Below are 21,123 nucleotides of genomic sequence, written 5' to 3'. Positions count from 1 at the left end.
CAGTACAGCCACTGGTGAGTTAATGACCTGTTTCGGTTCATTTCTGGTTACTACAACAAAATGCTGAAGGTTGAATACTTCATGAAGCAAAGAGTTTTCTTTTGAAGGATTGTTTGAAAGACTGAGAATTTCCAAGCCTGGGCAGCCACCTGGTCTTGAGGGATTTGTATGCTGTACCACACCATGGCGGATGATACCATATGGTAGGGATGTGTTTTGGGGAAGCTACCAGCATGGTAGACAAACTCAAACTTTAAAACAACTGTTCCAGTGCTGGGCTCCAGTCCTATGAGGTAAACATAAATCCTTCCAAGGATGGTGACCTGTGACCTACTGACCTCCTGTAGACCCCAACCAAAACCTTCAAGCCCATTACAAAATATCCAAGCTGCAGCTTGACCCATAGCTCAAAATGAGAAAGTAGGATTGAAACATTTAACCACAAAGGAAGAAAAAATGAAATTCAAAAAAAATCTCCCTGTGATCACTCTTTACTGTCAGAGGATTTATGTCAGGCTGTGAAAATTCTCTCAGTCGAGTCCGAAATAAAACTGAAAACTGAATCTTAACACAACACCATATAGAAAAGATGGATGGCTTCTTTAAAAAGCAATTTGCAAACTTTCAGATAATTTGGGCTTCAGGAACTTAAGGTCACCACGGTCTTAGAGATGACACCTTACACGTTCTATGGGAATGTTGCAAAATAATTTTTTTAGGAATGGTAACTTCTAGTAATGTCAAAAATTACATGTTCCATCAGAACGATGCAGAGTGATGTTTTTTAGGGATGACAGCTCCTAGTAACATCAAATGTTCTGAACAGAACTAGCACGTGATGGGCCTCATGGGGAGTCGCGGACACGTTGTCAGGGCACTGTAACTTAGGTTTTATGGGCAGGCGTTTCCATATTTTTTTTCCAAGATCTGTCCATGACTCTTCATAAAATTCCGTCCAGAAAAAAAGGGCAAAAGAAAAAATTGCTGTATCTCCTGTTTTCCTCCTGTATGTGGCAAATTTGTGGTCCTTCAATGCTGAACTCAGGTGTGACCTAGACTAATGACTTATTTCTGAAATAGCCTATATGCAGCAGCAGCAGCAGCAGCAGCAGCAGCAGCAGCCACAGGAGCAAGCCAGGAGCAATACAAGCAGCAGAGAGCACGACAATACAGGACGAAGTGATGTGAACAGCAGGCCCTGTTTCTCTTCAGCCACGAGAGACTGGACGATGACACGAGAATGGACAGCACACCACTATCTCTCTGAGCAGACTCTGCCGTGTTCCTGCTACAGCATGCTCTCTCTCTCTCTCTCTCTCTCTCTCTCTCTCTCTCTCTCTCTCTCTCACACACACACACACACACACACACACACACACACACACACACACACACTTTGTTTTCAGAACTGGTCAAATGTTCCTCTCAGTTAACCACTGCTGTAGGCAGGGTAGCAAAAAATGTGAGACTCGGAGGTCACAGAGAGATACTCAACTCATGAAGGATACCTCAGTAAAATTAAATAGTAACTTATAAAAATAATAAATATAATAACTGAAAATACTGCATTGTGCACTCGCTTACTGGTGGTTGTTTTTGTTTTGGAGATGGAACTGCTCAGGCTAACCTTGAACTTGCGATGTTGCTGAGAATAAATACCCTTACATAGCTGATTTTTCTATCCCCAACCATCCAAGTGCTGGGGTTACAAACCTGTGCTCCTACATCCAGCTTTCTAAATAAATCTTAAAGGCATAGCTCTTATTGTATAAACAACTATACTGAGTTCTTTAGTCTTTTCTTAACAATATTTGTAATAAATGATCTTTAATCATTTCTTATTTAATCTACTTAAGTTTGCCTCTCCATTTTCAAAATACAAAAACCTAAGAGGATGTCAGAGCTATTTATATGTAACACAATTTGGCAGAGGTGGAGGGGTAAGTTAATGGAGGAAGGACTTCTATTATCAGTAGCAGACTTAACTACGTACTCCTCAACAAGTCTTTGAATTAAAACAAAAATATTCTTAAAATATTAGTATATTGAGGGTTAGAATGAAAACAAGAGATGCAAAGGTGGCAGACCTTACACAAAGGTAAAAATGCCAACCAGGAGGCAAATTCTGGAAGCAGTGCATGCCTGGGGCTCTGCTCTGTGCTGAGTCCAGCAGAAGTTTCTGTGTAAGATCCAGGTCTCAAAAGACTGACTCAGCAACAAATGAAGCACAATCAGAGAGCTTAGCATGTACCAATTTAAAAACATCGAGGATGAATAGAAGAGAAAAGAAGACCCAGAAATGAACCCACACACCTATAGTCACTTGACCTTTGACAAAGGAGCTAAAACCATCCAGTGGAAAAAAGACAGCATTTTCAATAAATGGTGCTGGTTCAACTGGAGGTCAGCATGTAGAAGATTGCAAATTGACCCATTCTTATCTCCTTGTACAAAGTTCAAGTCCAAGTCGATCAAGAACTTCCACATAAAACCAGATACACTGAAACTAATAGAAGAGAACGTGGGGAAGAGCCTCAAACACATGGGCACTGGGGAAAATTTCCTGAACAAAACACCAATGGCTTATGCTCTAAGATCAAGAATCAACCAAAGGAACCTCATAAAATTGCAAAGCTTCTGTAAGGCAAAGGACACTGTCATTAGGACAAAATGGCAACCAACAGATTGGGAAAAGATCTTTACCAATCCTACATCTGATAGAGGGCTAATATCCAAAATATACAAAGAACTCAAGAAGTTAGGCTTCAGAAAGCCAAATAGCCCTGTTAAAAAAGAGCTAGACAAAACATCCTCAGCTGAGGAATGTCAAATGGCTGAGAAGCACCTAAAGAAATGTTCAACATCAAGGAAATGCAAATCAAAACAACCCTGAGATTCCACCTCACACCAATCAGAATGGCTAAGATCAAAAACTCCGGTGATAGCAGATGCTGGCAAGGATGTGGAAAAAGAGGAACACTCCTCCGTTGTTGATGGGACTGCAAACTGGTACAACACTCAGAAATCAGTCTGGAGGTTGCTCAAAAAACTTGGACATAGTACTACCTGAGGACTCAGTTATATAACTCCTGGGCATATACCCAAAAGATGCTCCAACATATAACAAGAACACATGGTCCACTTAGCAGTCTTATTTATAATAGCCAGAAGCTGGGGGGGGGGGGGAACTCAGATGTCCTTCAACAGAGGAATGGATACAGAAATGTGGTACATCTACACAATGGAGTACTACTCAGCTACTAAAAGCAATGGCTTCATGAAATTCTTAGGCAAATAGATGGAACAAGAAAATATCATCCAATCATGAAAGAACAAACATTACTCACTGATAAGTGGATATTGCCCCAAAAGCTCGGAATATCCAAAATACAATTCACAGACCATGTGAAGCGCAAGAAGACTAAAGTATGAATTCTTCAGACCTTCATAGAAGGGGGAACAAAATACTCACAGGAGGAAATATGGAGACAAAGTGTGAAGCAGAGACTGAGGGAAAAGCCATCCAGAGCCTGCCCCACCTGGGGATCCATCCCATATGCAGATACCAAACCCAGACACTATTGCAGATGCCATGAAGTGCTTGCTGACTCGGGAGCAAATCCTTTATAATGAGTCCCAGATGAATACATATAGAAATCTACATATCTAGTTGCCCAAGAGGATAATAGAAAACACATATATTTCCTTCCTTTATCAGCTGAGAGGACCTAAAAACCATGAGAATCAACTAGCACTCAGTGCCCAGATATCTGTTTCTAATTACATTCTAACTAAAGCTACCTTATCCCCCAGGGAAATGGCTGGCTGCAGAACTAGGGATGATATATAATAGACCAAGTGAGCCTGGAATGGCCTACACAGGAGGAAGTACTGAAATTAACCAAAACAAGCAATGAAGCCCCCAACAAAAACAAAATCTGCACAGTAATGAAGGCGTGTCAGAATGGCACAGGAGCAGAGTGATGAAAGCTGGCAACATCACAGAACAAAATACAGTGCCTCCAGGTTACAAGTCAAAGTCCGCAGTATATACAACTCTAAACTGATAAAAAGCTAGTGGAATCACCATCCCTGACCTCAAGCAGCATTACAGAGCAATAGTGATAAAAACTGTATGGTATTGGTACAGAGACAGACAGATAGACCAATGGAATAGAATTGAAGACCCAGAAATGAACCCACACACCTATGGTCACTTGATTTTTGACAAAGGAGCCAAAACCATCCAATGGAAGAAAGATAGCATTTTCAGCAAATGGTGCTGGTTCAACTGCAGGAGAGCATGTAGAAGAATGCAGATCGATCCATGCTTATCACCATGTACAAACCAAGTGGATCAAGGACCTCCACATCAAACCAGATACACTCAAACTAATAGAAGAAAAAGTGGGGAAGCATCTCGAACACATGGGCACTGGGGAAAATTTCCTGAACAAAACACCAATGGCTTATGCTCTAAGATCAAGAATCGACAAATATGACCTCTGCAAAGCTTCTATAAGGCAAAGGACACTGTCATTAGGACAAAACGGCAACCAACAGATTGGGAAAAGATCTTTACCAATCCTAAATCCAATAGAGGGCTAATATCCAAAATATACAAAGAACTCAAGAAGTTAGGCTTCAGAAAACCAAATAATCTTATTAAAAAAGAGCTAGACAAAACATCCTCAGCTGAGGAATACTAAATGGCTGAGAAGCACCTAAAGAAATGTTCAACATCCTTACTCATCAGGGAAATGCAAATCAAAACAACCCTGAGATTCCACCTCACACCAGTCAGAATGGCTAAGATCAAAAACTCCGGTGACAACAGATGCTGACAAGGATGTGGAGAAAGAGAAACACTCCTCCATTGTTTTTGTTTTTGTTTTTGTTTTTGGATGTAATAAGCAAAGGTGAGGTTTATTATGGAGATCTATTACGGGGATCTCCGGGCCGACACGTATCCTGCGCAGGAGACAGAGGTGTCGACCCCGAAGCTCAAAAGTCAGCGGTTTATATAGGGAAAGCTAGGGGGTTTGGAGCGGTTACACACAATTGGCTAATTTCTGGTGTGGCTATAAGTGATTGGCTCACTCAAACATGGCAGTGAGATTACAGCACAGCAGAAGAGTACAGGCTGACTGGAGCGTACAGGATTTTAGAAGCTAGGGGTGTCTCAGGGTTTGAAGGACATCTGGTTAAGGTGTGACTCTGAGTAAGCTGGGGGAGGTGCCCTTCTGCATCTTTATGGCCTGTCAGTCCTGGTTGCAGGGCGGGCCCCACCCTGCCTGGACAGTGTTTAGCCCTGAGTCTGTGGATTTTGAAACTTACTCTTTTAATTTTATATTTTTAAACCTTAAATCTGTATAATTTTCCTTTCATTCCCCTCTTCTTCTACTAAGTAATTCTTTTTTTTTAATTTATTTAATACTTAATAATAATTCTTTGGTTTCCGGGCAAACATCCCCCACCCCCTCCCCTTCCTTATGGGTGTTCCCCTCCGAACCCTCCCCCCATTGCCGCCCTCCCCCAACAGTCTAGTTCACTGGGGGTTCAGTATTAGCAGGACCCAGGGCTTCCCCTTCCACTGGTGCTCTTACTAGGATATTCATTGCTACCTATGAGGTCAGAGTCCAGGGTCAGTCCATGTATAGTCTTTAGGTAGTGGCTTAGTCCCTGGAAGCTCTGGTTGCTTGGCATTGTTGTACATATGGGGTCTCGAGCCCCTTCAAGCTCTTCCAGTTCTTTCTCTGATTCCTTCAGCGGGGGTCCTATTCTCAGTTCAGTGGTTTGCTGCTGGCATTCGCCTCTGTATTTGCTGTATTCTAGCTGTGTCTCTCAGGAGAGATCTACATCCGGCTCCTGTCGGTCTGCACTTCTTTGCTTCATCCATCTTGTCTAATTGGGTGGCTGTATATGTATGGGCCACATGTGGGGCAGGCTCTGAATGGGTGTTCCTTCAGTCTCTGTTTTAATCTTTGCCTCTCTCTTCCCTGCCAAGGGTATTCTTGTTCCCCTTTTAGAGAAGGAGTGAAGCATTCACATTTTGATCATCCGTCTTGAGTTTCATTTGTTCTAGGCATCTAGGGTAATTCAAGCATTTGGGCTAATAGCCACTTATCAGTGAGTGCATACCATGTATGTCTTTCTGTGATTGGGTTAGCTCACTCAGGATGATATTTTCCAGTTCCAACCATTTGCCTACGAATTTCATAAAGCCGTTGTTTTTGATAGCTGAGTAATATTCCATTGTGTAGATGTACCACATTTTCTGTATCCATTCCTCTGTTGAAGGGCATCTGGGTTCTTTCCAGCTTCTGGCTATTATAAATAAGGCTGCGATGAACATAGTGGAGCACGTGTCTTTTTTATATGTTGGGGCATCTTTTGGGTATATGCCCAAGAGAGGTATAGCTGGATCCTCAGGCAGTTCAATGTCCAATTTTCTGAGGAAACTCCAGACTGATTTCCAGAATGGTTGTACCAGTCTGCAATCCCACCAACAATGGAGGAGTGTTCCTCTTTCTCCGCATCCTCGCCAGCATCTGCTGTCACTTGAGTTTTTGATCTTAGCCATTCTCACTGGTGTGAGGTGAAATCTCAGGGTTGTTTTGATTTGCATTTCCCTTATGACTAAAGATGTTGAACATTTCTTTAGGTGTTTCTCAGCCATTTGGCATTCCTCAGCTGTGAATTCTTTGCTTAGCTCTGAACCCCATTTTTTAATAGGGTTATTTGTCTCCCTGCGGTCTAACTTCTTGAGTTCTTTGTATATTTTGGATATAAGGCCTCTATCTGTTGTAGGATTGGTAAAGATCTTTTCCCAATCTGTTGGTTGCCGATTTGTCCTAACCACAGTGTCCTTTGCCTTACAGAAGCTTTGCAGTTTTATGAGATCCCATTTGTCGATTCTTGATCTTAGAGCATAAGCCATTGGTGTTTTGTTCAGGAAATTTTTTCCAGTGCCCATGTGTTCCAGATGCTTCCCTAGTTTTTCTTCTATTAGTTTGAGTGTATCAGGTTTGATGTGGAGGTCCTTGATCCACTTGGACTTAAGCTTTGTACAGGGTGATAAGCATGGATCAATCTGCATTCTTCTACATGTTGACCTCCAGTTGAACCAGCACCATTTGCTGAAAATGCTATCTTTTTTCCATTGGATGGTTTTGGCTCCTTTGTCAAAAATCAAGAGACCATAGGTGTGTGGGTTCATTTCTGGGTCTTCAATTCTATTCCATTGGTCTATCTGTCTGTCTCTGTACCAATACCATGCAGTTTTTATCACTATTGCTCTGTAATACTGCTTGAGTTCAGGGATAGTGATTCCCCCGGAAGTCCTTTTATTGTTGAGGATAGCTTTAGCTATCCTGGGTTTTTTGTTATTCCAGATGAATTTGCAAATTGTTCTGTCTAACTCTTTGAAGAATTGGATTGGTATTTTGATGGGGATTGCATTGAATCTGTAGATCGCTTTTGGTAAAATGGCCATTTTTACTATATTAATCCTGCCAATCCATGAGCATGGGAGATCTTTCCATCTTCTGAGGTCTTCTTCAGTTTCTTTCTTCAGTGTCTTGAAGTTCTTATTGTACAGATCTTTTACTTGCTTGGTTAAAGTCACACCGAGGTACTTTATATTATTTGGGTCTATTATGAAGGGTGTCGTTTCCCTAATTTCTTTCTCGGCTTGTTTCTCTTTTGTGTAGAGGAAGGCTACTGATATATTTGAGTTAATTTTATACCCAGCCACTTTGCTGAAGTTGTTTACCAACTTTAGTAGTTCTCTGGTGGAACTTTTGGGATCACTTAAATAAAGTATCATATCATCTGTAAATAGTGATATTTTGACTTCTTCTTTTCCGATCTGTATCCCCTTGACCTCCTTTTGTTGTCTGATTGCTCTGGCTAGAACTTCAAGAACTATATTGAATAAGTAGGGAGAGAGTGGGCAGCCTTGTCTAGTCCCTGATTTTAGTGGGATTGCTTCAAGTTTCTCTCCATTTAGTTTAATGTTAGCAACTGGTTTGCTGTATATGGCTTTTACTATGTTCAGGTATGGGCCTTGAATTCCTATTCTTTCCAGGACTTTTATCATGAAGGGGTGTTGAATTTTGTCAAATGCTTTCTCAGCATCTAATGAAATGATCATGTGGTTTTGTTCTTTCAGTTTGTTTATATAATGGATCACGTTGATGGTTTTCCGTATATTAAACCATCCCTGCATGCCTGGGATGAAGCCTACTTGGTCATGGTGGATGATTGTTTTGATGTGCTCTTGGATTCGGTTTGCCAGAATTTTGTTGAGTATTTTTGCGTCGATATTCATAAGGGAAATTGGTCTGAAGTTCTCTTTCTTTGTTGTGTCTTTGTGTGGTTTAGGTATAAGAGTAATTGTGGCTTCGTAGAAGGTATTCGGTAGTGATCCATCTGTTTCAATTTTGTGGAATAGTTTGGATAATATTGGTATGAGGTCTTCTATGAAGGTTTGATAGAATTCTGCACTAAACCCGTCTGGACCTGGGCTCTTTTTGGTTGGGAGACCTTTAATGACTGCTTCTATTTCCTTAGGAGTTATGGGGTTGTTTAACTGGTTTATCTGTTCCTGATTTAACTTCGGTACCTGGTATCTGTCTAGGAAATTGCCCATTTCCTGAAGATTTTCAAGTTTTGTTGAATATAGGTTTTTATAGTAAGATCTGATGATTTTTTGAATTTCCTCTGAATCTGTTGTTATGTCTCCCTTTTCATTTCTGATTTTGTTAATTTGGACGCACTCTCTGTGTCCTCTCGTTAGTCTGGCTAAGGGTTTATCTATCTTGTCGATTTTCTCAAAGAACCAACTTTTGGTTCTGTTGATTCTTTCTATGGTCCTTTTTGTTTCTACTTGGTTGATTTCCACTCTGAGTTTGATTATTTCCTGCCTTCTACTCCTCCTGGGTGTATTTGCTTCTTTTTGTTCTAGAGCTTTTAGGTGTGCTATCAAGCTGCTGACATATGCTCTTTCCTGTTTCTTTCTGCAGGCACTCAGCGCTATGAGTTTTCCTCTTAGCACAGCTTTCATTGTGTCCCATAAGTTTGGGTATGTTGTACCTTCATTTTCATTAAATTCTAAAAAGTTTTTAATTTCTTTCTTTATTTCTTCCTTGACCAGGTTATCATTGAGTAGAGCATTGTTCAATTTCCAAGTATATGTGGGCATTCTTCCTTGATTGTTATTGAATACCAGTTTTAGGCCGTGGTGGTCCGATAAGCACGCATGGGATTATTTCTATCTTTCTGTACCTGTCGAGGCCCGTTTTTTGACCAACTATATGGTCAATTTTGGAGAAAGTACCATGAGGAGCTGAGAAGAAGGTATATCCTTTTGCTTTAGGATAGAATGTTCTATAAATATCTGTTAAGTCCATTTGGCTCATGACTTCTCTTAGTCTGTCTACGTCTCTGTGTAATTTCTGTTTCCATGATCTGTCCATTGATGAGAGTGGGGTGTTGAAATCTCCCACTATTATTGTGTGAGGTGCAATGTGTGTTTTGAGCTTTAGTAAGGTTTCTTTTACATATGTAGGTGCCCTTGTATTTGGGGCATAGATATTTAGGATTGAGAGTTCATCTTGGTGGATTTTTCCTTTGATGAATATGAAGTGTCCTTCCTTATCTTTTTTGATGACTTTTAGTTGAAAATTGATTTTATTTGATATTAGAATGGCTACTCCAGCTTGATTCTTCTGACCATTTGCTTGGAAAATTGTTTTCCAGCCTTTCACTCTGAGGTAGTGTCTGTCTTTGTCTCTGAGGTGTGTTTCCTGTAGGCAGCAGAATGCAGGGTCCTCGTTGCGTATCCAGTTTGTTAATCTATGTCTTTTTATTGGGGAGTTGAGGCCATTGATGTTGAGAGATATTAAGGAATAGTGATTATTGCTTCCTGTTATATTCATATTTGGATGTGAGGTTATGTTTGTGTGCTTTGCTTCTCTTTGTTTTGTTGCCAAGACGATTAGTTTCTTGCTTCTTCTAGGGTATAGCTTGCCTCCTTATGTTGGGCTTTACCCTTTATTATCCTTTGTAGTGCTGGATTTGTAGAAAGATATTGTGTAAATTTGGTTTTGTCATGGAATATCTTGGTTTCTCCATCTATGTTAATTGAGAGTTTTGCAGGATACAGTAACCTGGGCTGGCATTTGTGTTCTCTTAGGGTTTGTATGACATCTGTCCAGGATCTTCTGGCCTTCATAGTTTCTGGCGAAAAGTCTGGTGTGATTCTGATAGGTCTGCCTTTATATGTTACTTGACCTTTTTCCCTTACTGCTTTTAATATTCTTTCTTTATTTTGTGCGTTTGGTGTTTTGACTATTATGTGACGGGAGGTGTTTCTTTTCTGGTCCAATCTATTTGGAGTTCTGTAGGCTTCTTGTATGCCTATGGGTATCTCTTTTTTTAGGTTAGGGAAGTTTTCTTCTATGATTTTGTTGAAGATATTTACTGGTCCTTTGAGCTGGGAGTCTTCACTCTCTTCTATACCTATTATCCTTAGGTTTGATCTTCTCATTGAGTCCTGGATTTCCTGTATGTTTTGGACCAGTAGCTTTTTCTGCTTTACATTATCTTTGACAGTTGAGTCAATGATTTCTATGGAATCTTCTGCTCCCGAGATTCTCTTTTCCATCTCTTGTATTCTGTTGGTGAAGCTTGTATCTACAGCTCCTTGTCTCTTCTTTTGATTTTCCATATCCAGGGTTGTTTCCATGTGTTCTTTCTTGATTGCTTCTATTTCCATTTTTAATTCCTTCAACTGTTTGATTGTGTTTTCCTGGAATTCTTTCAGGGATTTTTGTGTCTCCTCTCTATGGGTTTCTACTTGTTTATTTATGTTTTCCTGGAATTCTTTCAGGCATTTTTGCGATTCCTCTCTGTAGGCTTCTACTTGTTCTCTAAGGGAGTTCTTCACGTCTTTCTTGAAGTCCTCCAGCATCATGATCAAATATGATTTTGAAACTAGATCTTGCTTTTCTGGTGTGTTTGGATATTCCATGTTTATTTTGGTGGGAGAATTGGGCTCCGATGATGCCATGTAGTCTTGGTTTCTGTTGCTTGGGTTCCTGCACTTGCCTCTCAACATCAGATTATCTCTAGTGTTGCTTTGTTCTGCTATTTCTGACAGTGGCTAGACTGTCCTATAAGCCTGTGTGTCAGGAATGCTGTAGACCTCTTTTCCTGTTTTCTTTCAGCCAGTTATGGGGACAGAGTGTTCTGCTTTCGAGCGTGTAGTTTTTCCTCTCTACAGGTCTTCAGCTGTTCCTGTGGGCCTGTGTCTTGAGTTCACCAGGCAGGTCACTTGCAGCAGAAAAGTTGGTCTTACCTATGGTCTCGAGGCTCAAGTTTGCTCGCGGGGTTCTGCCCACGAGCTCTCTGCAGCGGCAGCAACCAGGAAGATATGCGCCGCCCTTTCCAGGAGCTTTCGTGCACCAGGGTTCCAGATGGTGTTTGGTGTTTTTCTCTGGCGTCCGAGATGTGTGTGCAGAGTGCAGTCTCTTCTGGTTTCCCAGGCGTGTCTGCCTCGCTGAAGGTTTAGCTCTCCCTCCCACGGGATTTGGGTGCAGAGAACTGTTTATCCGGTCTGTTTCCTTCAGGTTCCGGCGGTGTCTCAGGTGCAGGGGTCCTGCCGCTCCTGGGCCCTCCCCTATGGGAACCCAGAGGCCTTATACAGTTTCCTCTTGGGCCAGGGATGTGGGCAGGGGTGGGCAGTGTTGGTGGTCTCCTCCTCTCTGCAGCCTCAGGAGTGCCCACCTGACCAGGCGGTGAGGTCTCTCTCCCACGGGGTTTGGGAGCAGAGAGCTGCTGCCCTACTAAGTAATTTTAATCTTAGAATTTTGATATCAAGTCTCATATTCGGTCTCACCAGTTGTCCTAACTGACTGGTACTGTTGTCTCAGAACCATCAACCTCACAGTACCCACTCAATTTTTAACAAAAGCAATTAACCTGTTTGTCACGCAGGGTCCAAAAACTAAAACCAAGAAAATTATTAGTAATGGGCCAGCCATAGCAGAGAGTAGGATAGTCATCCAGGGAGACCGAGTGAACCAAGACTAAAACCAACCTTGTTAAGTGTCTATCTTTTTGTAGGAGTCAAGCCTATTCCCACACCTATCCCGATGGAACCCAGGGCAAACATGCTGAGTGTCCCTCTAGGTCTCAGCTCTCAGCCCCAACAGCTAGTACGCGGCTGGTGAGGGCTGAGAATTGACGGCTGTCATAGTGGTCAGCAGCACCAGGTACGGTCCTTTCCAGCGAGGCTCGAGTGTCTGGGTTCGGTGCCATCGTATGTAGCCGAGTCTCCGACCTGGAACTGATGAGATGTCTCGGGGGTCCCCGGGGCATAGGCTGCTGTCAGTGTGAGCAGACTTTTTTCTGTATCACCTGTAGGTCTTTTAGCCTGGCATACAAATCATTATTACTATGACATGTTGGTTCAATAACATCATCTAATACAGCTGAGGCCCCATATAAGATCTCAAAGGGGGTAAGGCTGAATCTGGAAGGGGTATTTCTTGCTCTGAAGAGAGCAAACACTCCTCCATTGTTGATGAGATTGCAGACTGGTACAACACTCAGAAATCAGTCTGGAGGTTGCTCCAAAAAAACTTGGACATAGTACTACCTGAGGACTCAGCTATACCTCTCCTGGGCATATACCAAAAAGATGCTCCAACATACAACAAAGACACATGCTCCATTATGTTCATAGCAGCCTTATTTATAATAGCCAGAAGTTGGAAGGAATCCAGATGCCCTTCAACAGAGGAATGGATTCAAAAGTGTGGTACATATATACAATGGAGTACTACTCAGCTATCAAAAACAATGACTTCATGAAATTCATAGGCAAATGGAATGAACTAGAAAATATCATCCTGAGTGAGGTAACCCAATTACAGAAAAACACACTTAGTAGGTACTCACTGATAAGTGGATATTAGCCCAAAAGCTCTAATTATCCAAGGTGCAATCCAAAGACCATAGGAAGCTCAACAAGAAGAATGACCAAAATGTGGATGCTCCCACTCCTTCTTAAAAGGGGAAAAAATATCCATAGGACGGGATATGGAAGAAAGTTTAGAGCAGTGACTGAAGGAACAGCCATTCAGAGCCTGCCCCACAGGTGGCCCATGTGGCCCCTATATATACAGCCACCAAAACTGAAGATTGATGAAGCTAAAAAATGCATGCTGAAAAGGACCAGATATAGATCTCTCCTGAGAGACACATCCAGAGCATGTCCAATACAGAGGTCAATGCTAGCAGCAATCCACTGAACCGATAACAGGGTCCCTGTTGGAGGAATTAGAGAAAGGACAGAAAGAGCTGAAGGGGCTTACAACCCCATAAGAACAACAATGCCAACCAACCAGAGCTTCCAGGGACTAAACCACCACCTAAAGACTGATCCAGGGCTCCAACTGCATGTGTAGCAGAGAATAAACTTGTTGGGACACCAGTGGAAGGTTAAGCCTTTGGTCCTGCCAAGGTTGGACCCCCAGTGCAGGGGAATGTCCGGGGGGGGGGGGTAAGAGGGGTGATGGCAGGAATACCTGTATGGGGAGGCAGGAGGGGATGAGGGCTTATGGACAGGAAACCAGGAAAGGGAATACCATTTGAAATGTAAGTAAAGAAATATATCTAATTGAAAATGCAACAAAATAAAACAAAAGCTAGTGGAGAGACACAGCTTCCATGAAAAGGAATTCTAAATAAACCTATACAGACTGTGTATCACCCATTATATACCTCAGGTCTAGTCCATGCATGTGACTGTGGTCTAAGAGCTTGGTATGGAGATGTGACAAAACTATCTCAATCAGACCACTCAGGTCACGGTGACATGGCCTTTGTACAGTGTGATGCATGGGACAGACGTCTTCCATGATCTTTCCCCAGTGGAAAAGCAAACTCTACAAAGGGGAATTCTACATGAATCATAGTCATCATGGTTTGTCAAAACAGTCAAGCTCATCCAAACCAAAAACTCTGGAAACTGACAGTCAAGAGGCGCTTAGAGAGGTGAGAAGATGAACTGTGCCCTGTGTGCTGGGCGGACTGCAGCAGCAAGCATGTTAGGTATAAAGAAAAGAATTTATAAGTAAAGCATAGGTTTTCGTTGGCTTTTAAAAATCAGTTTGGGTTGCTTATCACAACTAGATCTTGCCAGAGTAATATGTCCACACAAGGGGTTACTGGATGAGGGAACACAGTAACTCTGCATCATGTTTACAGGTTTTCTGTAAATGCAAAACTATTCTAACGACGTTAATGTGTTTAAGGCAGTGGTGCATGCCTGGTCTCAGTGCTTTACAGGTGGAGGGAGAAGGATATAATGTCCAGGAGTGCAGCCCAGTTCCCCTTTGAGCTTGATCCAGAGTGAGCAGCACAAACTGGCCCCAAAATTATCAGAGATCGGAACATAGTCCAGTGACAGCACAGTACCCCAGAGGATGCCAGATGGACTGTAGATTGTGAGGGTTAGGTTACATAGTGTCCTTACACATGTGATGCTGTCCCAAATTGACTCCTTCCAATTCCTTCCCTACCCCTCACCACTTTTCCCTCTCAAATGCTCATGCTCTGTGTTTTAAAACTGGGAATCCACTTAGTGTCACTGTATATACATGGATGTAGGACCATCTCCTGAACCACAGAGGCCTCTCCTGTCTTGCATCACTGAACAAAACTGATTCTTTCTCACCCAACAAGTCATCAATTGCCAATAGTTCTTTAGCTGAGGGGTAGGGCTTACCCTGACTCACTTTGGTTTTGTTCCTGATGTTGAATTAAATGAAGAGCAGGAGGAAACTAAATAGAGACTTAGACTTGGGGATTTCTTTCCTCTTCTCTATCCTTTCTTTCCTAGGTAAAAGGAAACGAGTTAAAGAGGAAAAGGAGGATAGAGTAATGTTAGAAGAAATTAGACATATTGGATAGATTACTAAATTTATTCTTAGAGCATTGTGTAGTCATAACCTTACATTGGTAGAAATCTTTATAATTGATGCAAAATTGAAGTTATAATTCCTTACACTGGTACAGAATTTATATATTGATACAGATTTAAGGCTTTCATTGGTATAAATCTTTGCATATTGATATAAAATTTAAAATTAATATTGTTACTCTTAGATAGGCATTGCGCCTATGCAGCTCATTGAAGAATCCAAGACTTTGACTTAGTCGTTCTATAGCTGCTTTACAAACCGTTTAGGATGATTAAGTAATGCAAGTTAAGGGCCAGATAGTAAACTCATGGTTATATTAAAGTCCAATTTAATTATAAAAAGGCATTTTCAATATTATTCAAATAGAAACAGCTAAGAGTAGCCAAGGTTTAACAGTTCAGATATACTTTATATAGAGTCTTCAAAAGCATCAGAAATCCACAGAATATGACATTTATAATCATTTCATTATTATTAGATTTTTGACTAAGAGACATGTCTGCTCCTGACAGTACTCCCTTCACAGTACAAAGAAGATATTGAGCCTCATAACCTCCATATAGATCTGTTCCAGTTGGGCAAGAATTGCCTAATTCATCTACAGACTATATATACATGACATGTGTGTTAAAAGGAGAATGCAATTGAGAGGTTGTAAGAACTAGCAATCAATCAACCAGACGAGCTGAGAAACAGTTATGTTCCTAAAGTATACCCAGCAGCATGCCCCAATTCAAGTGCTTAGAAAGTTTGCTTGCTGTCATATCTGTGTGTGTGTGTGTGTGTGTGTGTGTGTGTGTGTGTGTGTGTGTGTGTAATAACAGTACATGTATCAGTACATTGTGATTTCTATATCATGTGTGTTTTCTATGTCAGGCAGACAGATGTTGGATAGTTGACAGCTTAGCTCTGCCAAGACAGGGTAAGCTGCTTCTTAGTAGTTCCTGCTTTACTTAAGGTCTGTCAGATGGTTCTGGGCCAGAAGGCTGAAGACAGATACTCCACTGTTTTGAGGAATGGGGGACTGTCCAGGTTTCAGCTGTCTCTGCAAATTGGTTAAGTTTTGGAAGCTATGTTTTTGTGTTTTCTATATATTCATGTAACATTTAATGTTTTCAGATCTCTGATGGGGTTGAAGACTAGTTGTAGTTTCCTAATCAAACTTCAGTTGTTTAGCTCTAAGGAAGATGATGTAGATTTGAAAGGATGGTTTTCAGATGGCAATGCAAGTTAAAATCAAAACATAATTCAGATATAGGATTGTGGACTCCTAAGTTAGGGTAGATGTTAGAGTAATGTGCCTAACTTGACAAAATTGATGGACTGGATGTTATTAGTGTATATCATACCTTATAGTTTACATAACTGCTATTACTATGACTATGTTCATTGTCTGTCTGAGAGAAAATGCCTTTTTAGTGGATGAAAAACCAGAAATGTAGATTTGGTTTTATGCTTGTAATATATTAATTGGGTTCCCCAAATTGCACAAGAATCCTACATGTAAGACACTAAGGGTTCTGCCCCCATCTGGTTCTGATTGATAAATAAAGTTGCTGGTGGCTAATGTCTGGGCAGGGAGACAGAGGCAGGACTTTGGGGTTTGCCTGCAAGGGGACCATGGCAGGAAAGGAATAAGATGAGGCTTTACATTACAGAAGACAGAGTACCAACCATGTAAGAGTCAGGGAAGAGCTGCACCAGCACCTCCCCCCACTGGGTGTCGGGTAGCAAAGATGGAGTATAGATTTTAATAAGTAATAATCCAAGAGTATCAGAGGGGAGGTGTTAGCACCATGGAAGTTTGCGAGTGACCCAGCCATTGAGCTGATTAAGGCACATTAAATATAAGGTGCTGTGTGTGTGTGTGTGTGTGTGTGTGTGTTGTGTGTGTGTATGGGTTGTGTGTGTGTGCTGTGTGTGTGTATGTGCTGTGTGTGTTGTGTGTTGTGTGTGTATGTGTTGTGTGTGTGTGTGTGCTGTGTGTGTTGTGTGTTGTGTGTGTGTTGTGTGTGTATGTGTTGTGTGTGTGGTGTGTTTATGTGTTGTGTGTGTGTTGTATGTGTATGTGTTGTGTGTGCGTTGTGTGTTGTGTGTGTATGTGTTGTGTGTGTGTATGTGTTGTGTGTGTATGTGTTGTGTGTGTGTTGTGCGGTGTGAGTGTGCAAGTGTGTGTGTATGTGTTGTGTGTGTATGTGTTGTGTGTGTATGTGGTGTGTGTGTGTGTTGTGCGGTGTGTGTGCAAGTGTGTGTGTATGTGTTGTGTGTATGTGTTGTGAGTGTGTTGTGTGTGTTGTGTGTGTGTATGTGTTGTGTGTGTTGTGTGCTGTGTGCATGTGTGTGTGTGTGGTGTGGTGTGTGTGTGTGTGTGTGTGTGTGTGTGTGTGTGTGTGTGTGTCTTTCATTTAGAAATTCAGGGCATGGGGCCGGTAGCAAGAAACTTGCGCTCCTGCTGCTGCAGGGAGATTAGAGCAGAATAATCTACTACCGCTGCAGGCAGCTCTAGTCTGCACATAAACAACTTCCTAAAGTCCATTACAGTAGCTATCCTCTCAGGCTTTAGAAACCCCTCCCACATCCATTCATCTGAAAATAGGAAATCAGCCATCACCTGTACAAGACCTAGATGCCTACAGATATGGTTTCCTGAATATTTGAAACCTAACCCTATTTTCTGGGGAGATTTTGAGACGCCCTGAAGCTGAAGTCACATGTCAGTTGTTCTTGAACTAGATGTATCCTCCAATGAATCCTTTATTTTAAGTCTGAGTTTGCTGATGTCCTCCAAAGCTCTGAGCATCTCCTACTGCCCGTGTCTCACTGGTGCCCCTGAGGCTTTAGTAACAGGGAGGAGCTGTAAGCGGGTACAGTCTTGGACATCTTGGACCATCATGAAGTTTTCTTTCTGCTTCACTTTCTGTTCTTCCTGCTCACTTTCATCTGGTGGCTCAGCTGGTAAACGCATGTGCTACCAAGCCTGAGTATATGAGCATGACGCCTAAGAACCAAAACGTAGGAGAGAGCAGAGTTCTACACTTTGTCCTCTGACACCTACAGTGAACCATTCATGTGCACTTCCCCTGATACCAACAGTCAAAGTAAGTAAATAGCAGGCATGATGGCGCACACCTTTAATCACATGCGATACTTAAGAGGCAAAGGTAGGCAGATCTCTGAGTTCGAGCCCAGCCTGGTCTACAGAGTGAGTTCCATGATAACCAAGGCTACACCAAGAAACAGTCTCAAAAAATAAATAAATAAAAAAATAAAAACAAAAAACAAAAACACCCAAAAGTAATAGAGCAACAGTGATGGTTACATTTCTTGACAGGAAAAATACATGGTGTATTTCAGCTTAGGCAAGAATAAAGGGTGTGACTAACTTTCCCAGAATAATGAAGTTTCAGGATAAGATGAGATGACCATGCTTCACCCAGTCACTGTCAGAACTGCACTAAGCAGAACTAGCTTCCTGAATTACTCCACATGACTCATCTGAGCACCGGGCAAACCTGGATGGAGGACTGTGGGCTGGATTAAAATTGACGGCCATGTTAAAGTAGCAAAGTGACATGAGTCAAAAGAATGCAAATGACAGGCTTTAAGAACTAGCAATCAATCAGCTGAACATGCTGAGAAACAGTTATGTTCCTAAAGTAGGCCCAGCAGCATCCCCCAATTCACATGCTTGCTGTCACACCTGTGTGTGTGTATAATATATAATATATAATGTGTAATGTGTAATATGTACTATGCAGTATGTAGTATGTAATATGTAATATAATACATATAATATATAATAAATTAATATGTAATTATATAATGTATATAATAACATACATGTATCAGTGCATGTGTGATTTCTTTATTGTCTGTATTTTGTGCCAAGTATATATACACGTATGTATATTATATATAACTTGTAAATAGTACATGTATCAATGTATTGTGATTTCTATACTGTATGTGTGTATTCTGTTACATATGTGTGTATATGTGTATATATACATACATATACATATATATGCATTATGGTATATAACGTCATTTTCTAAGTGAAATCAACAGGGTCAGACTGAGATTCTGTCATCAATTATGGTTGGAATGTGGCTGAAAAGGAAAGAATTTGGAATCAGTTACCGAGGATCCGGGTTGGTTCCCACCACTAGAAGCTACTCCCTTGTTCCCAATACAGCCTAATCCACCTAACTGGCAGTTTTCCAAGGACTCAGAGAACTGTGAGGAAGAGAGAGGTTTAAATGGTGCGAATACAGTGACAGAGGAGTGAGCCTAACCAATTCCCAGCTGGAAGTTAACTAAGGTGAATTCAAAGGGCCTTTGCCTGGAGTTCTTTCCCTCCCAACCCTGGTTTCCTCTGGGAAGAGGGCTGAGGCCCAGAGTTAGGTATCCCAGTCTCTGTGGCGCTCCTGGTGGCCCACCAGCTCTCTGATTGGGCAGTGTCCTCCCGCGCTTCTCTCGCGCCCCTGGGTGCGGCGGGCCGCAGCTAGCCAGGATGGGCGGATCTTGGAGGCACTGGACTGGGCACTGACCGCGCCAGTACTAGGGAGTTCCGGCTGGAGGGAAGCAGACCGGTGCGGAGGCCGCGTCTCCATGGCAACCCATTGGGGACCAGAGGCCAACGGTGCCGGCCGGGCGGGGTGCTGCGGGCGGGACCCACAGCCCAGGCCAGGGCAGACCTCTCCAGACAGCAGTACAGGTAACAGGCGGCTGACTCCCTGAACCCAGGACCTGTCCCTCCCCTAGGCAGCAGCTGGCTTCCACTGCCTCCAGCAGACCCTGGGAGTGTGCCTCAGTTTCCCTCTTTTGTCTGAACTTTTTGATCTAGTTTTGTCTCCTGTCACCTCCAGTGTCTGCCCCACTGCTGCAATTTCCTGTGGTGCTAAACGGTCTGAATGGAGATTCCTCCTATCCCCTTTCCCCTTCCTTCCTTTCCTTCCCCTTCTTCATATTCATCCTGTTCACCTCCCCCTCTCCCACTCTCTTCTTCTCTCTCCCTTTACCCTCTCCTCTCTTTCCTCCTCCTCTTCATCCTCTTCAACACCTTCTCTTTTTCCTTCCCTACCCCTCTCCTTCTCTTTCTCAGGTACTTAATTAGTTCATATACTTCTTAGTAAGGTTAGGTCCAATTTACCACTTTGTTCATTTATCCTTATAAGTTTATCCACTAATGGGACAACAGTGTGTCTGTGTTGTAGGGGTGGTGTGAGGGGGTATGGGGAGGTGTAGGGGGTGATATGGGGAGGGTTGGGAGGGATGTAGGTGCCAGGGAGGGAGAGGGCATCTGATTGCCCTGGAGCTAGAGTTATAGGTGGTTTTGAGCTCCCCGACCAGTGCTGGGGTCCTCTCTCTGCACTCTAAGCTCAATGACTGCTGGACCAGTTGTCCAGCTCCTGTTCTTGGACTTTTGTACTAAATCTCCTGCTTTATCTACTCCTTTAAAAGGTCAAGAAAAGCCAACAAAAGAATATACTCCAAGGCAGAGGATAGGGAGTCGCTAAGATGTAAACTCCAAGGGCTTCTAGACAACACTTCTCAGAGCAAGAATTAGGAACTGAGCACTCTGAAAAGGCCACTGACACCTAGCTGCCTTTGAGTTAAGGAGGAATGCTTTCTGGTTTCAGCCAGTACCAAATATTGCAAACAAATGCTGAGCCAGTATTCCTACTTGTGTGGAAACTTCAAGCCAAAGAAACCTCCCCACCCCCCACCCCCCACCCCCACACCCTACCCACACCCCCACCCACACCCACACCCCCACCGTGGGCCTTCTGTACTTGTCAAAGCTAGAGCTTCCATGCTCACAAAACCTATACTAAGTGGCTGCCAACAGCAAAAATATCATATCTTATATTAATATGTGTAAGCATTTTATAATTCTAAATAATTTCCCTCCTCACAGATTAAATATCAGTAAGTACCAAGTCAGATGTAAACATTTCTTGGCATGGAGAACCAAGCCCATACTACGGCAGGGTAAGTGCTGCAGAAATTCTATTTAATTAGCTCATCTTTATGCCCAGAAGTCCTGGAGGAAGCGTGAGTTCTGAAATGAATTGTTAAAAATAGGATGTGCTGATTGGGGGAGGGGGTAAATAGACAGAAAATCTCA

General features: G+C 42.3%; 1 protein-coding gene and 1 long non-coding RNA gene across 25 annotated transcripts in view; one reads left to right on the top strand and one right to left on the bottom strand.

Annotated features, from left to right (window-relative positions):
* Positions 1-21,123, bottom strand: part of LOC148003963 (uncharacterized) — a 52,578-nt gene that overhangs the window by 25,360 nt on the left and 6,095 nt on the right. The gene's annotated exons all lie outside the window — the stretch shown is intronic.
* Positions 19,106-21,123, top strand: part of Deup1 (deuterosome assembly protein 1) — a 62,411-nt gene continuing 60,393 nt past the window's right edge. For 13 of the 24 annotated variants that reach the window (XR_015626587.1, XR_015626585.1, XR_015626592.1 and 10 more), the window contains exons 1-2: positions 19,176-19,710; positions 20,914-20,987. Coding sequence is in view for 17 of the 24 variants with exons in the window: in XM_087561700.1 (XP_087417826.1) it covers positions 20,959-20,987 (29 nt within the window). In the remaining 7 variants the exon portion in view is untranslated. Of the gene's footprint in view, positions 19,711-20,913; positions 20,988-21,123 lie in introns of all 24 variants that reach the window. The other 11 variants (XR_015626588.1, XR_015626586.1, XM_087561692.1 and 8 more) reach the window with 2 other exon arrangements.

The sequence above is a fragment of the Rattus norvegicus genome, chromosome 8, assembly GCF_021556685.1.
Source record: "Rattus norvegicus strain SHRSP/BbbUtx chromosome 8, alternate assembly SHRSP_T2T, whole genome shotgun sequence".
Lineage (NCBI taxonomy): Eukaryota > Metazoa > Chordata > Mammalia > Rodentia > Muridae > Rattus > Rattus norvegicus.
This window is presented reverse-complemented; position numbering and strand designations above follow the sequence as displayed.